General features: G+C 45.1%; 1 protein-coding gene across 1 annotated transcript in view; it reads left to right on the forward strand.

Moving 5' to 3' along the window:
• Nucleotides 1-16,864, forward strand: part of tmc5 (transmembrane channel like 5) — a 256,340-nt gene extending 239,476 nt beyond the window's left edge. Inside the window, exons 21-24 of the mRNA XM_078240932.1 lie at nucleotides 4,001-4,084; nucleotides 4,894-4,942; nucleotides 8,658-8,726; nucleotides 15,008-16,864. Of these exons, the coding sequence (XP_078097058.1) occupies nucleotides 4,001-4,084; nucleotides 4,894-4,942; nucleotides 8,658-8,726; nucleotides 15,008-15,105 (300 nt within the window). The 3' untranslated portion in view covers nucleotides 15,106-16,864. The remainder of the gene's footprint in view (nucleotides 1-4,000; nucleotides 4,085-4,893; nucleotides 4,943-8,657; nucleotides 8,727-15,007) is intronic.
• The last annotated feature ends 931 nt before the right edge of the window (nucleotides 16,865-17,795 follow it).

Raw genomic sequence — 17,795 nt, forward strand, 5'->3', positions numbered from 1 at the left:
TGGAAGAAATAATGTAGGGAGGAGTTATACAATAAATGGCAGAGCCATCAAGAGTATAGAAACACAGAGGGACCTAGGTGTGCAAGTCCACAAATCCTTGAAGGTGGCAACACAGATGGAGAAGGTGGTGAAAAAGGCATATGGTATGCTTGCCTTTATAGGACGGGGTATAGAGTATCAAAGCTGGAGTCTGATGATGCAGCTGTATAGAACGCTGGTTAGGCCACATTTGGAGTACTGCGTCCAGTTCTGGTCACCGCACTACCAGAAGGACGTGGAGGCGTTAGAGAGAGTGCAGAGAAGGTTTACCAGGATGTTGCCTGGTATGGAGGGTCTTAGTTATGAGGAGAGATTGGGTAAACTGGGGTTGTTCTCCCTGGAAAGACGGAGAATGAGGGGAGATCTAATAGAGGTGTACAAGATTATGAAGGGGATAGTGAACGGTGGGAAGCTTTTTCCCAGATCAGAAGTGACGATCACGAGGCATCACGGGCTCAAGGTGAGAGGGGCGAAGTATAACTCAGATATTAGAGGGATGTTTTTTACACAGAGGGTGGTGGGGGCCTGGAATGCACTGCCAAGTAGGGTGGTGAGGCAGGCACGCTGACATCGTTTAAGACTTACCTGGATAGTCACATGAGCAGCCTGGGAATGGAGGGATACAAACGATTGGTCTAGTTGGACCAAGGAGCGGCATAGGCTTGGAGGGCCGAAGGACCTGTTTCCTGTGCTGTACTGTTCTTTGTTCTTTGTTCTTTATATCAACTCCATGGGCTGGATTTAATGGGATGGGGGTGTAGGCAGACATCTCCCCCCACCTCCCCCTCCGCCCTATCCCCCCATCACGGAAGGAAAGTGCTTTCAAGCCGACCTTACAGCACTCCCACAGCTGGGGACGGGCTGAACAAGTTCAGGGTCAACAGCAAGTCCCTCAGAAGCAGGACTCAGTAGTAGGCACTGCCAGGAAGCACGGGAAGATAAGTCGTGGGCCCGGGAGAGAGGAAAGTCCTGGGATTTTATTGGGGGAGGGATCAGGGAGCCCAGGGACGAGAAGAGGGGATGGGGGACTGGGTTTTGGAAGGCAGGTGGGGATGAACGAAAAAGGAGGGGTGACAGTTTGGGGAGGTGCCCTGAGACACACCCACTCCCCCCCAACCCCACCCACCCCCGCCCGCCGCCCCTCCCCAGTTGATGTGTCCCCTTTTCTTTCCCATCTTTTCAAAGACATCCTGTCGACTTAAACTTAAATAAAAGTGTCCTGCTGTCCCTGGCCTGATTTTCACTGCTCTGTGTTTTATAGCAATGCAGCTGGATTGGAAACCCTTAATAACTGGGTCTAATGGGTCTCATGGGGACAGCATAGAGGGTGAACTACCCACCCCCCTTATTATTGGGATGGGCTGGGGGTCTGAGGAGAGATGGTGAACTGAGTATCTGACATTTATTTTGTACTTTGTCCACCAAAAACATACTCAGCGTGACGGGAACATAAAATCCATCCCAATGTTAATATCCACAGCACCGGAATGTGGCCAAAGACCTTTGACAAGTGTTCAGTCATTTATCCTTAAGCAGCATAAAAGGAATCAGTAAAACGCTAAAAGGATATTCCTGTGACAGTTCACAGACTTTGCTTTTAGCAAAAACTTTGCCACCAAGTATTTGTCTAGAGATATTTTCAATATGGATTTCGTTATGGGTAAGGACCATTCCATCATCAAAGCTGCCAACATCCACCTCAGGAACATCGACCCTCCTCCTCCTCCCCCTCCTCCACCCCCTCCTCCTCCTCCTCCCCCTCCTCCATCCCCTCCTCCTCCTCCTCTGCCCCCTCTTCCGCCCCCTCCTCCGCCCCCTCCTCCGCCCCCTCCTCTGCCCCCTCCTCTGCCCCCTCTTCCGCCCTCTCCTCTGCCCCCTCCTCTGCCCCAACTCAGCTCATCTTCGCACTTGGTAAAAGATTGCAGTGCTGTCAGAGCCAGTCTCCCACATTCCATAAACCTACATTGATGTGAAACTCTGCTGCCTGTATCTGCTCTGCCCATTCACCCCGAAGCCCTTTACGAGCTGATCAACATCACCGCTTCCAGCAGCGCCTCAACTGTAACATTCGAGTTGTTGTGTTCAGATCTCTCTGCCTCACACCTCCCTATTTCTGGAACATTCTGCAGCTTTATAATCCTGCAAGATCTCCTGCATTTCTCCACGCTGACCCTCTCGATGGAGGACAGTGGTGTTGTGGTAATGTCTCCAGTTTAATATTCCAAGGCACTGGCTATTTTCTGGGGACATGGGTTCAAACCCTATCACGGCAGCTGGAATCTGTCACGGTGACTGTGACATTCTCACCACCCCTCAGGTTCACAGTTCTCCTTTCGGGAAGGAAATCAGCTGTTTTTATTTATCTGATGTGCTCCAGACCACAGCAATGTGGTTAACTTGGAAATGACCTTGCACGTCATTCAGCTCCAGTTCAACAAGTGTTGTCCTTGCCAGCAACACCCACGTCCCATTAAAGAATTTTTAAAATCTCTCATTTTCGTCTTTCTGGCCTGAAGCTAACCCAGTCCCAAATTCCTGAATTCCTTCCCAGAACCTTTACATTTCTCTTCCATTAACTCACTCCAAGCTTTCAGTCCTAATGTCACTTCAAGTGGCTCAATATTAGAGTGAGTGTCTTGTTTTGTGTTTGTTACTGTCTCACTCAGGAAGCACCGTGTACAAATAATAAATACAATTTCAAGTCAGTAACTGTGCTGGTCAAAGAGTGTTTGAAATAATTATGGATTTAAGCTCTGCAGTCCTGCCACATCCCACCGTGAATGGTGGTGGATAATTAAACAACTCACTGGAGGAGGAGTCTCCACAAATATCCCCACCCTCAATGATGGAGGAGCCCAGCACATCAGTGTGAAAGATAAGGCTGAAGCATTCGCAGCAATCTTCAGCCAGAAGTGCCGAGTGGATGATTCAGCCCAGCATCATTTGATTTGATTTGATTTGATTTGATTTATTATTGTCACATGTATTAATATACATTGAAAAGTATTGTTTCTTGCACACTATACAGACTAAGCATACTGTTCATAGAGAAGGAAAGGAGAGAGTGCAGAATGCAGTGTTCCAGTCATAGCTAGGGTGTAGAGAAAGATCAACTTAATGCAAGGTAAGTCCATTCAAAAGTCTGATGGCAGCAGGGAAGAAGTTGTTCTTGAGTCTGGAATGTCTCTTGACAATGACCAGTAAATGGTTCAGTGGAATCTCTGGGCCAATATTATGTCATGATGTGGAGATGCCGGCATTGGACTGGGGTAAACACAGTAAGAGTTTTAACAACACCAGGTTAAAGTACAACACTTTAATCTGGTTGGACTTTAACCTGGTGTTGTTAAAACTCTTACCATCATTATGTGACATTTGTGCCATGCAAGTGCCCAAAAATGATCATCTCCAATAGTGCCAGCAGTGGCCTGTCTGTTCAGTGTAGGATCTCAAAGATGACCTCCTCCTGGTCCCATATTTATTGAGTATTTTGAGGAAAGTTGGCTTTTTTGGTGGTGCCTGGTAGCTGACCCTTTCTGGGCCACCTGCTCGACTATACATAACCATCTTTTCTTCAATGTTTCACCTGTTCCGTCTCTGACACTGGTTGCGACACAGCAAACTAGTATTGTAGAATGGCCTCAAGCAGGCCTTACGTTCCCTATCAGCAAAGGGCCTCATGTCCGTTTTTGATGCAAGTCCCCTTTCCCCGACATCAGTTTGGTGGGCAGCACATTAACAGCTGATAATGAGTGTTCGCTTCCTGGGCTCTCTCTACAATGTCCAGTAAATGGTTCAATGCAATCTCTGGGTCATAATCCTGACTCTCACTCCCTCTTCAGTAACCTTTTCCGCAAAAACAGGGTTTATTACATTTGAATCAGTTTAATCACCTGGAGCTGTGGTTAAGGGAAAGATATAGACAAGAGTTTAAACGCAAGATGATTTATTTCCTGTGTAGCTGGAAGCTGCCGAGGATCACAATATGATTCCAGGATACATTGGAGAAGAATTCAGTCCCAGAGCAAGAGAAAATTACTTGGAGGTAAGGAGCAAACAAGAAGAAATAAAAGGACAATGAATTATCTAAATATATATATAAATTATATATAATTTAGGGCGGCACAGTGGTTAGCACTGCTGCCTCACAGCAGCAGGGGTCCAGATTCGATTCTCGGCTTGGGTCACTGTCTGTGTGGAGTTTGCACGTTCTCCCCATGTCTGCGTGGTTTTCCTCCGGATGCTCTGGTTTCCTCCCACAGTCCGAAAGCTGTGCGGGATAGGTGCATTGGCTATGGTAAATTGACCCTTAGTGTCAGGGGACTAGCTAGTGTAAATGCATGGGGTTATGGAGGTAGGGCCTGGGTGCAGACTCGATGGGCCGAATGGCCTCCTTCTGTACTGTAGGGATTCTATGATTCTACGATTAGAAATGATCAAATACTTCAATAATAGAATTATAGAAAGCCTGAATAATTACAAGGGATTTATTTCCACTCGCAGTTCAGATGTGGTCAATATCTGAACACACTGTAATCATTATCAGACCCACAGAATCCAATTACAGACCTGAAGCCTCTCAGGCAGGAACAAGGAGTTAAATACTAAATGTTTGAACAGTTTTGGGTGTTTTATTTGCTGCCAACGCCTAAACAAATGTGCATGACCTTTAAACTCAAACTAAAGAATTAAAGTTGGTATAATTATCATAAATCTGCAATGATTTATGCTCATTGAGTTGTGGCAGATTATAAGAAATGTACTAATCACATGCAATCTGTTCTAACTTCTTTTATTGTGACAAAAATATCAATTTTCAAACCTTTTAATTATTTTTTTTCAACTTGTATTTAGCCTAATTGGCATCTTGAGGCAAGAGGAAATATCAACAACCAGAAACCAAGTAAGTGTAACAGTGAGAGGACGAGCTTTTCCTAAAGAGACTGCTTCATAATTCACCAATCAAATCACAGGACGCCCCTATCCCGCCATAATCTCCAATCAAATTGTATATCTGTGCAGCTCTAACCGAGTTTGTTGTGGGACATAGAATGGAATTTTCTGTCTCTTGCCTTCGAGGGGAGCGGATACTGTGGGGAAGAGATTGGGAGAGAGGATACGGACATCTTCCTGCTATCCTGGCATATTACACACAGCAACATGTCTGCAACCAGGCAGCCAATCAAGACATTCAACTGACCAACCAGGGACCTCCCCCATACCACCCCCCCACCTCCCCCCCATGGACCCCCACCATGTTGGGAAGCCTCCCATGGGTTCCCAGGGAGGGAGGGCCCTTCACGATAGCCATTCCATGATCCACAGAAGGGCACCAATGGAGATCACAAATATTTTTAAAGTTTTACATATTCCTTTAATTTGATTCGAAGGCACTGATCAGTTCAAACTTGCTGGTTTTTTAATCTGCAAAGCATTTGCAGTCAGAAAGTTAATGAGGTTAGCCTGATTGTTGTGCTGGGCTGGTTATTACAATCATCATTTGGTCCGGCAGTGTATAATTACACATTCTCCAGGCCTGTGTTTATTGGTGCTGCTGTGTAACACACAGCACTCAGTGAGCTGTTTCCTACATTCTGCACAGCTCTGACAAAGCTCTGAAGGCTCATCCAGACTCGAAACGTTGGCTGTCTCCCCACAGACACTGTCAAACCAGCTGAGATTTTCCAGCATTTTCTGCTTTTGTTTCAGATTCCAGCATCCACAGTATTCTGTTTTTATCTTTAACGGCCATTCTGTCAGACCCTGCTCAGATTGGATTCAGTGGCTTAGTTGGTGGCCCTCCTGTTACTGAGTCAGAGGGCTGTGGGTTCAAATCCCACTCCAGGATTTGAGCACAAGTGTCTCAGCTGACACTCAAATGCAGTACTGAGTGCATGCCGCACTGTCAGAGGGTCAGTACTGAGGGACTGTCGCACGCTCAGAGGGTCAGTGCTGAGGGAGTGCCGCACTGTCAGAGGGTTAGCACTGAGGGAGTGCCGCACTGTCAGAGAGTCAGTACTGAGTGCGTGCCGCACTGTCAGAGGGTCAGTACTGAGGGACTGTCGCACTGTCAGAGGGTCAGTGCTGAGGGAGTGCTGCACTGTCAGAGGGTTAGCACTGAGGGAGTGCCGCACTGTCAGAGAGTCAGTATTGAGTGCGTGCCGCACTGTCAGAGGGTCAGTACTGAGGGACTGTCGCACTGTCAGAGGGTCAGTACCAAGGGAGTGTCACACTGTCAGAGGGTCATTACTGAGGGAGTGCTGCACTGTCAGAGGGTCAGTACTGAGTGCGTGCCGCACTGTCAGAGGGTCAGTACTGAGGGAGTGCCGCACTGTCAGAGGGTCAGTGCTGAGGGAGTGCCGCGCTGTCAAAGGGTCAGTACTGAAAGAGTGCTGCACGGTCAGAGGGTCAGTACTGAGGGAGTGCTGCACTGTCCGAGGGTTAGCACTGAGGGAGTGCTGCACTGTCCGAGGGTTAGCACTGAGGGAGTGCTGCACTGTCCGAGGGTTAGCACTGAGGGAGTGCTGCACTGTCCGAGGGTTAGCACTGAGGGAGTGCTGCACTGTCAGAGGGTCAGTACTGAGGCAGTGCTGCACTGTCAGAGGGTTAGCACTGAGGGAGTGCCGCACTGTCAGAGGGTCAGTACTGAGGGAGTGCCGCACTGTCAGAGGGCTAACACTGAGAGAGTGCCGCACTGTCAGAGGGCCAGTACTGAGAAAGTGCCGCATTGGCAGAGGGTCAGTACTGAGGGAGTGCCGCACTGTCAGAGGGTCAGTACTGAGAGAGTGCTGCACTGTCAGAGGGTTAGCACTGAGGGAGTGCTGCACTGTCAGAGGGTCAGTACTAAGGGAGTGTCACACTGTCAGAGGGTCATTACTGAGGGAGTGCTGCACTGTCAGAGGGTCAGTACTGAAAGAGTACTGCACTGTCAGAGGGTCAGTACCGAGGGAGTGCCACACTGACAGAGGATCAGTACTGAGGAGTGCCGCACTGTCAGAGGGCTAACACTAAGAGAGTGCCGCACTGTCAGAGGGTCAGTACTGAAAGAGTGCTGCACTGTCAGAGGGTCAGTACTGAGGGAGTGCTGCAATGTCAGAGGGTCAGTACTGAGGGAGTGCCACACTGTCAGAGGGTCAGCACTGAGGGAGTGCCACACTGTCAGAGGGTCAGTACTGAGGGAGTGCCACACTGTCAGAGGGTCAGCACTGAGGGAGTGCCACACTGTCAGAGGGTCAGTCCTGAGGGAGTGCCACACTGTCAGAGGGTCAGTACTGAGGGAGTGCCACACTGTCAGAGGGTCAGTACTGAGGGAGTGCCGCACTGTTCTAGCTGCTGTCTGTTGGGTGAGATGTGAAAGCAAGACTGTCTGCCCTGCAGGTGGAAGTAGATGAATGCAGCACTAGTTTTGAGGAAAATCTGTGGAATTATCCCCAGCATCCTGACTGATATTTATCCCTCAATCAATATTAAAAAAATATTATCCAGTCATTATCACATTGCTGCTGTGGGATCTTGCTGTGCACAAATTGGCAGCCATGTTTCCTATATTACAACAGTGGCTAAACCTGATGTAAAATTCTAAAAAGCTTTGGGTTATCCCAAGGGTGTTTTATTTCACTCGTTCGTGGAACATGGGCGTCACTGGCTGGCCAGCATTTATTGCCCATCCCTAGATGCCCTTGAACTGAGTGGCTTGCTAGGCTATTTCAGAGGGCAGTTGAGAGTCAGCCACGTTGCTGTGGCTCTGGAGTCACATGTAGGCCAGACCAGGTAAGGACGGCAGATTTCCTTCCCTAAAGGACATCAGTGAACCAGATGGGTTTTTACAACAATCGACAATGGTTTCATGGTCATCAGTAGATTCTTAATTCCAGATACTTTTTATTCAATTCAAATTCCACCATCTGCCATGGCGGGATTCGAACCCGGGTCCCCAGAACAGTAGCTGAGTTAATAGTCTAGCGATAATCCCACTAGGCCATCACCTCCCTTGAAAGGCTCTATATAAACTTTTCTTATTGATCAGACTTCAATTCACAATCTCTGGGTTGCTACTGCATTGGCATAACTACCATACTTACCATAACTACCATACTTACCATAACTACCATACTTACTATAACTACCAGACTTACCATAACTACCATTACTACCATACTTACTATAACTACCATACTTACCATAACTAACATTACTACTATAACTACCATACTTACCATACTTACTATAACTACCATAATGAAATTATCATAATTACCATAACTGCCATGATTATCATAACTACCATAATTAGCATAACTACCATAATGAAATTACCATAATTGCCATAACTACTATAATGATCATAAAATTACCATAATTACCTTAACTACCATGCCCACGACAGATGCCTGAAAACAATGATGAAACAATTCAAGTTATAAATACCAAGCTTTGCTGATATTTATAATTTGAAATGGAAATACACAACACAATAAAGATTTATAGTAATATTTAAAATAGGTGAATACAAATCTCAAACTTTCCATTTGTCGATAATGAACCAAAATGTTCCGATGTCACTTTGGAAACTGGTATTTAATGGATGTCATTGAATGATATTATTTTTACTCTGCCAGGATTAACTGAATACACTTTGACAAGCAACAATACAAATGACCAAGATTCTGTCAGTGAATATGATACAGGTATGTCTCATTAAAAATTAATTTCAGCATCTTAATCACTCATAACTTAGAAAGGTTGAGTGAAATATTGGGTGCTAGAGATCTGCTGCTGCACATGAAACAGAATAAAAGGGAACTTAGTCACAGAGGTTTACAGCATGGAAACAGGCCCTTCGGCCCAACTTGTCCATACCGCCCAGTTTTTACCATTAAGCTAGTCCCAATTGCCCGCATTTGGCCCATATCCCTCTATACCCATCTTACCCATGTAACTGTGTAAATGCTTTTTAAAAGACAAAATTGTATCCATAAGACCATAAGACATAGGAGCGGAAGTAAGGCCATTCGGCCCATCGAGTCCACTCCACCATTCAATCATGGTTGATTTCAACTCCATTTACCCGCTCTCTCCCCATAGCCCTTAATTCCTCGAGAAATCAAGAATTTATCAATTTCTGTCTTGAAGACGCTCAACGTCTCGGCCTCCACAGCCCTCTGTGGCAATGAATTCCACAGACCTACCACTCTCTGGCTGAAGAAATTTCTCCTCATCTCTGTTCTAAAGTGACTCCCTTTTATTCTAAGGCTGTGCCCCCGCGTCCTAGTCTCCCCTGCTAATGGAAACAACTTCCCTACGTCCATCCTATCTAAGCCGTTCATTATCTTGTAAGTTTCTATTAGATCTCCCCTCAACCTCCTAAACTCCAATGAATACAATCCCACGATCCTCAGACGTTCATCGACAGGGAACCTGTCTCGGGGGCAGGGAATTCATATGGTGGTCGTGGAAGTGGAAATGAATAGGGTTGGGAAGCATTTTCCGATCAGGGCCAGTGTGATCTCCTGGACTCGTTTCGATCGCCTCAGGGGGTCGGAGAGGAATTTCCCAGATTTTTTTTTTTTCCCCATATTGGCCCTGGGGTTTTCACTCTGGGTTTTCGCCTCTCCCTGGAGATCACATGGTCTGGAATGGGGGGGTGGGGGTGAGTTAATAGGTTGTGATGAACAAAGCATCGTAGCTGTGAGGGACAGCTCGGTGGATAGGATATTAGTATGTAGATAGGCTGGAAAATTGGGCGGGGATCCTGGATTCAGGATTCAATCCTGGACCGGGGAGCGGCGCGGGCTTGGAGGGCCGAAGGGCCTGTTCCTGTGCTGTATTGTTCTTTGTTCTTTGTATGTCAGGCCTACCATTCCTGGGATCATCCGTGTGAATCTCCGCTGGACCCGCTCCAGTGCCAGTATGTCCTTCCTGAGGTGTGGGGCCCAAAATTGCTCACAGTACTCCAAATGGGGCCTAACCAGTGCTTTATAAAGCCTCAGAAGTACATCCCTGCTTTTGTATTCCAAGCCTCTTGAGATAAATAACAACATTACATTTGCTGAGATAAATGACAACATTACATCCGCCTCTACTACTACCTCTGGCAGCTTGTTCCAGACACTCACCACCCTCTGAGTGAAAAAATTGCCCCTCTGGACCCTTTTGTATCTCTCCCCTCTCAGCTTAAACCTAAAACCCCAGATGTGGGGCGAGTGTCAGAGCTTCTTGATGGATACAGAGAATAGGCAACCAGATTTGGTACAGCTCACTCAGACTTACAACCATAAGCTAACAAAAATACATCAAAATTCCCAGACCTAATTTGAGTTCAGGGAGCTTTTCAGTATGTCATTCTTCGAAATAGAGGAAAAATAGAGTATGGAAGTAAGCTAGCGAGGAACATAAAAACCGACTGTAAAAGTTTCTATAGATATGTAAAGCGAAAAAGATTGACAAAAATGAATGTGGGCCCCTTAGAGTCAGAAACAGGAGAATTCATAACGGGGAATAAAGAAATGGCTGAGGAATTAAATTTGTACTTTGCTTCAGTCTTCACAAAGGAAAACATAAATAATGTACCAGAAGTGCTGAGAGAAATGTGTTTTAGTGAGGAGCTGAAGGAAATCAGCATTAGTAAAGGAATGGTTTTGGGGAAATTGATGGGATTGAAGGTGGATAAATCTCCAGGTCCTGATAATCTTCATCCCAGAGTACTTAAGGAAATAATAGATCCATTGGTGGTTATTTTCCAAAATTCTTTGGATTCTAGAATAGTTCCTACAGATTGGAGGGTAGTTAATGTAAGCCAACTATTCAAAAAGGGAGGTAGAGAGAAAACAGGGAACTATAGACCAGTGAGCCTAACATCGGTACTGGGGAAGTTGCTAGAGTCTATTATCAAGGATTTCATAACTCGGCATTTGGAAGGCAGTGGTATAATCAGACAAAGTCAGCATGAACAAACAAAGAACTATACAGCACAGGAACAGGCCCTTAGGCCCCCCAAACCTGCGTCGCTCATGTGCCCAACTAGACCATTCGTTTGTATCCCTCTATTCCCAGTCTGTTCATGTGGCTGTCTAGATAAGTCTTGAACGATCCCAGCGTGTCCACCTCAATCACCTTGCTTGGGAGTGCATTCCAGGCCCCCACCACCCTCTGTGTAAAATACATCCCCCTGACATCTGTGTTGAACCTTGCCCCCCTCACTTTGAACCCGTGACCCCTTGTGTTCGTCACCTCCGACCTGGGAAAAAGCTTCCCACTGTTCACCCTATCTATGCCCTTCATAATTTTATACACCTCTATTAGGTTGCCCCTCATCCTCCGTCTTTCCAGGGAGAACATCCCCAGTTTACCCAATCTCTCCTCATAGCTAAGACCCTCCATACCAGGCAACATCCTGGTAAACCTTTTCTGTACTCTCCCCAAAGCCTCCATGTCCTTCTGGTAGTGTGGCGACCAGAACTGGACGCAGTATTTACAAACTTACAGTATTTATGGATTTACAGTATTTATGGATTTACAAAAGGGAAACCACGCTTGACGAAACTATTGGAATTTTCTGAGGATGTAACTAGTAGAGTTGACCGAGGAGAACCAGTGAATGCGGTTTATTTAGACTTTCAGAAGGCTTTCAACAAGGTCTCACATAACAGACCACTATGTAAAGTTAAAGCACATGGGATAGCAGGTAATGTCTTGAGATGGATAGAAAGCTGCTTAGCAGATAGGAAGCAAAGAGTTGGCATAAATTGATCTTTTTCTGATTGGCAGTCAGTGACTAGTGGGGTTCCGCAGACATCTGTGCTGGGACCCCAACTGTTCACATTATATATTAATGATTTGGAAGAGGGAACTGAATGTATTATCTCCAAATTTGCAGATTATAGAAAGTTGGGTGGGAGGGTGAGCTGTGAGGAGGATGTAGAGATGCTTCAGCGTGATTTGGACAGGCTGTGAGTGGGCATCTGCATGGCAGATGCAGCATAATGTGGATAAATGTGAGGATATCCGATTTTATAGCAACAATAGGAAGACAGATTATTACTTGAATGGGTATAAATTGAGAGAGGTGAATACTCAATGAGAGTACTCAATGGGGCGGCACGGTAGCACAGTGGTTAGCACTGCTGCTTCACAGCTCCAGGGTCCTGGGTTCGATTCCCGGCTTGGGTCACTGTCTGTGTGAAGTTTGCACATTCTCCTCGTGTCTGCATGGGTTTCCTCCCACAGTCCAAAGATGTGCGGGTTAGGTTGATTGGCCATGCTAAATTGCCCCTTAGTGTCCTGGGATGTGTAGATTAGAGGGATTAGCGGGTAAAATATGTCGGGATATGGGGGTAGGGCCTTGGTGGGATTGTGGTCGGTGCAGACTTGATGGGCTGAATGGCCTCTTTCTGTACTGTAGGGTTTCTATGATTCTATGAGACCTTGGAGTCCTCGTGCATCAGTCGCTGAAAGTAAGCGCGCAGGTGCAGTAGGCAGTAAAGAAGGCAAATGGTATGTTGGCCTTCATAGCGAGAGGTTTTGAGTATAGCGATAGGGATGTTTTGTTGCAATTGCATAGGGCGTTGGTGAGGCCACATCTGGAGTATTTAGGGAGTTTTGGTGTCATCTGAGGAAGGATGTCCTTGCTATAGAGGAAGTACAACAAAGATTTACTAGGCTGATTCCTGGGATGGCAGGTCTCTCATATTAGGAGAGACTAATTCGGTTAGGATTATATTCACTGGAGTTCAGAAGACTGAGATGGGATCTCATAGAAACTTATAAAATTCTAACAGGGTTAGACTCAGAAAGAATGTTCCTGAAGATAGGGGAGTCCAGAACTAGGGGTCATAGTTTGAGGATAAGGAGTAAACCTTTCAGAACTGAGATGAGGAGAAATTTCTTCACCCAGAGGGTGGTGAATGTGTGGAATTCACTACCACAGAAAGTAGTTGAGGCCAAAATGTTGTCTGATTTCAAGAAGAAATTTGATATAGCTCTTGGCGCTAAAGGGATCAAGGGATATGGGGGGAAGGGAGGATCAGGATATTGAATTCAAGAATCAGCCATGATCAAAATGAATGGCAGAGCAGGCTCGAAGGGCTGAATGGTCTACTCCTGCTTCTAGTTTCTATGAAATTTATGCAATGCAGGATAACTTGCAGGGTCTGTGTAACTGAAAGCTCAGTGTCTATGTGTAGCCCTTGTTGAAAATGTTGGCAGAATTCTCCGATCTCGTACGCCCCACCACCACTACCAGTGAGAACAGGGAATCTCCAGTCTTTGCGGCGGAACCAGAGAATCCCAGCCGTAGTCAATTGGAAAATGCTCCTGCCATTCGGAAAGGCTACGTACTTCCCTATGGGGAAAAATGTTTGGGTTAGCTTGCTATTCTAGTGGATATAGAGTCATAGAGGTTTACAGCATGGAAACAGGCCCTTCAGCCCAACTTGTCCATGCCACCCTTTTTTTTTTAAACCCCTAAGCTAATCCCAATTGCCCGCATTTGGCCCATATCCCTCTATACCCATCGTACCCATGTAACTATCTAAATGCTTTTTAAAAGACAAAATTGTACCCACTTCTACTCCTATATCTGGCAGCTTGTTCCAGACACTCACCACCCTCTGTGTGAAAAAATTGCCCCTCTGGACACTTTTGTATCTCTCCCCTCTCACCTTAAACCTATGCCCTCTAGTTTTAGACTCCCCTACTTTTGGGAAAAGATATTGACTATCTAGCTGATCTATGCCCCTCATTATTTTATAGACCTCTATAAGATCACCCCTCAGCCTCCTACGCTCCAGAGAAAAAAGTCCCAGTCTATCCAGCCTCTCCTTATAACTCAAACCATCAAGTCCCGGTAGCATCCTAGTAAATCTTTTCTGCACTCTTTCTAGTTTAATAATATCCTTTCTATAATAGGGTGACCAGAATTGCACACAGTATTCCAAATGTGGCCTTACCAATGTCTTGTACAACTTCAACAAGACGTCCCAACTCCCGTATTCAATGTTCTGACCGATGAAACCAAGCATGCCAAATGCCTTCTTCACCACTCTGTCCACCTGTGACTCCACTTTCAAGGAGCTATGAACATGTACCTCTAGATCTCTTTGTTCTGTAACTCTCCCCAACGCCCTACCATTAACTGAGTAAGTCCTGCCCTGGTTCAATCTTCCAAAATGCATCACCTCGCATTTGTCTAAATTAAACTCCATCTGCCATTCGTCAGCCCACTGGCCCAATTGATCAAGATCCCGTTGTAATTGGAGATAACTTTCTTCACTGTCCACCATGCCACCAATCTTAATGTCATCTGCAAACTTACTAACCATGCCTCCTATATTCTCATCCAAATCATTAATATAAATGACAAATAACATTAATATAAATGACAAATATCCTAATGATCATTACAATAAAGCACTCTGCAGACATTCTAAGCTACTCCTACATATGTATCCTGGAAAAGCGGATTTGGTCAAATATTATATTAGTTACTCATCCATGATTTCTATGAAAGCATTTGTCACAAGGCGGCTGCCTCACAATTCTGGCCTTGGGTGACTGTGTGGAGTTTGCACGTTCTCCCCATGTCTGTGTGGGTTCCCTCCAGGTGCTCCAGTTTCCTCCCACACTCCAAAGATGTGTAGGTGGATTGGCTATGCTAAATGTGTGGGGTTATGGAAATATGACAGGGTAAGATACTCTGGCAGAGAGTTGGTGCAGAAGCAATTGACTGAATGGCCTCTCCTGCACTGTAGAATGTATTCAAGAGACGGCTAGATATAGCACTTGGGGGCGAATGGGATCAAAGGTTATGGGGAGAAAGCAGGATGAGGCTATTGAGTTGGACGATCAGCCATGATTGTAATGAATGGCGAAGCAGGCTCGAAGGGCCAAATGGCCTCCTTCTGCTCCTATCTTCTATGTTTCTATGTAGAGATTCTATAACTCTATGATGAAATATTTTTCTTTCTTACAGAACAAAGTAATTATCGGAGTAGCAGAGAAGAAGCTGGCAGTGCACTGGCACTGGCATTGGCTGCCAGGCATCGAGCTGGTCAGGACCCATATGAATAATTGTTTCAGAGACAAAAGATTCAACTTCCCAAAGATCTTTGAGCAGCAAACTGGAGGTGACAAATCAGAGAATCACGGCTAATGTGAATTGGTGAAACATCGCGTATAATGCAGCAGTGAATGTCCAATGAGCAGCCTGCAGTCTGTGGCGCTGAGTAGCTCTCCATTCTAAATCTAAGTGACCATTGTATTATTTCTGAATGGTCTTTAGGCTCTGAAAATAATTAAGTGCAAGTATCATAAATGGTTATCCAGGTTAAAAAAGTTATTCTCTTACCTAACAATTCATCAGCAATAATGAAAATTACAGTCAAACTGGGGAACGGTGCAATGCTTCTATTTTCTAAAATAATTTATAATTAAATAGCTTATTAGAGCTTCAATACATTTTATTGGTAAATAATTGCAAGGTCACATCTGAATTTACTTTGAAGCTTCAAAAAGAACAACGCTCAAGATAACAAAGAACAATTAAGAATTCAATTGTAAAATTTAATACTTTTATTCATGCCGGTAATCACAAACACTATTTACTATTTCCATATTTTGTTGTAACACTGGTTAATGGGACATTTCAGGCAGCACTTGGCCTTGAAATTATGTGGCTTCCTCTGCCATAACTTTAGCAAGAACAGAGATTGTTGAAATGCACAATTAGTGCCATTTCTCCAGGACTTTGACAGTCTCCCATTGAAGTAGCAGAAAACTGGGAGAAATACTACAGAGTTTACAGGTCCCAGTGTCAGCAACAATACCCTGAGCTCAAGTGTAGCAAAGCCAAGTGCAGAGTGAAATTCCAGCCACTCTATCTTCCTCGAATCTCACCCCAAGGTGACATTTGCATGTCTTTGGTGTCATCCTCCTAGTCTTTCTGAACCATTCTGAATGTGTCAAATTATTGCAGTTTTGCTCCTGGGCTGGGCTGCTCAAATTATTTTGTATAGAATTCTCACAGGCGGCAGTATGAGATTTTCATTTGGCAGTTTGAGCTTATTTTTATTCATTCGTGGGACATGGGCATCGCTGGCTGGGCCAGCATTTATTGCCCATCCCTAGTTGCCCTTGGACAGCAGTCGAGAGCCAACCACATTGCTGTGGCTCTGGGCTCACATGTAGGCCAGACCAGGTAAGGAGGCAGATTTCCTTCCCTAAAGGACATTAGTGAACCAGATGGGTTTTTACAACAATCAACAATGGTTTCATGGTCATCAATAGATTCTTAATTCCAGATATTTTTATTGAATTCAAATTCCACCATCTGCTGTGGCGGGATTCGAACCTGGGTCCCCAGAACATTAGCTGAGTTTCTGGATTAATAGTCCAGTGCTTGCCTACCCCAAAGCTGAATTTAACAAAGTCTTTGAAGCATCAAATACTCTTTTCCAGTCACACCCAATAGTTTGTGTGTTTATCTGGAGGTGCGCTGTTTGACATTTTAATCAGGCTTATTTGTACAGCTGCATGCTGGCTGGAGCTTGTGTTTAATTTTGTTAGCTCTCGTTTCAGATCACCATCATAAAACACACTGGAATTAGAATTAGAAATAAACCTTAAAAAGGAACAGTGTGTGAGCTGTTTGTTATAATGATGCTGTTACAAGCTAATAAACAGCAGCAGTAATTCAATTGAGAGAGTTTTGATGATATTTCAGTTTGGTTTATATGCATTGGTGGATTTCACATACAGAAACTCAGCTCTGTGGCTTTCTGAGAAATATTTCACAAGAGACAGAATTGATCAAATAATGATGATGATGTCATTAGTGCAATAAATATTCATCAATTTATTACAGTATTGTTTTTACTTTTCAGTGGGGAAAGTGAGTTTTGTCACAATTTTGTACCAAATCTATTAATATGTTGGGCCCTAACATGATCCACTGCCTACCAGCCGCTCTGCTGAAGACACCGAGCTTTTCATAGACACAGTTCTGATTAAAGCCTTTTTAAGGATATGAATATGTTGACACTTTGGCGTTCCTCGATTTGATGCGTCATGATGCTTGGATGCCCACTAAACCCTTCAGCACTTTGGCAAGAGTGTTTGTGGGACGGCTTATGACCCCATTTTATCAGTAAGTCATTCATATATGTCCTTTAGCCATGGAGTTGCCCAAATTTCTTTAGCGTTTGCAAACAGTGCTGAGTGGAATGGAGGGTTCAGGTACATAAGCAGTTTGCAATGGGTCATAACTTCTAACTTCGGAAAGAATATCCGCTGGAATTACAAGACTTTCTGGGTGGCACAGTGGTTAGCACTGCTGCCTCACAGCAGGGATCTGGGTTTGATTCCTGCCTTGGGTCATTGTCTGTGTGGAGTTTACACGTTCTCCCCGTGTCTGCGTGGGTTTCCTCCGGGCGCTCCGGTTTCCTCCCACAGTCTGAAAGACGTGCTGGTTAGGTGCATTGACCATGCTAAATTCTCCTTCAGTGTACCCAAACAGATGCCGGAGTGTGGGGACTGGGGGATTTTCACAGTAACTTCATTGCAGTGTTAATGTAAGCCTACTTGTTACACTAATAAATAAATAACTTTCCCTGTTCTGGAAAACTGCTGAAATCTCCAATGGCCAGAGCTGCTGGGGACCTGCATCTAAACAACTCCCACTGGCCCCAGCGTAGACCAGCCGCGTCAGATTCAAGACCATGCCCCATTTTTACTGCACTCGCTGCCGTAAAGCCGAGAAATTG

The sequence above is a fragment of the Mustelus asterias genome, chromosome 23 (assembly GCF_964213995.1).
Source record: "Mustelus asterias chromosome 23, sMusAst1.hap1.1, whole genome shotgun sequence".
Lineage (NCBI taxonomy): Eukaryota > Metazoa > Chordata > Chondrichthyes > Carcharhiniformes > Triakidae > Mustelus > Mustelus asterias.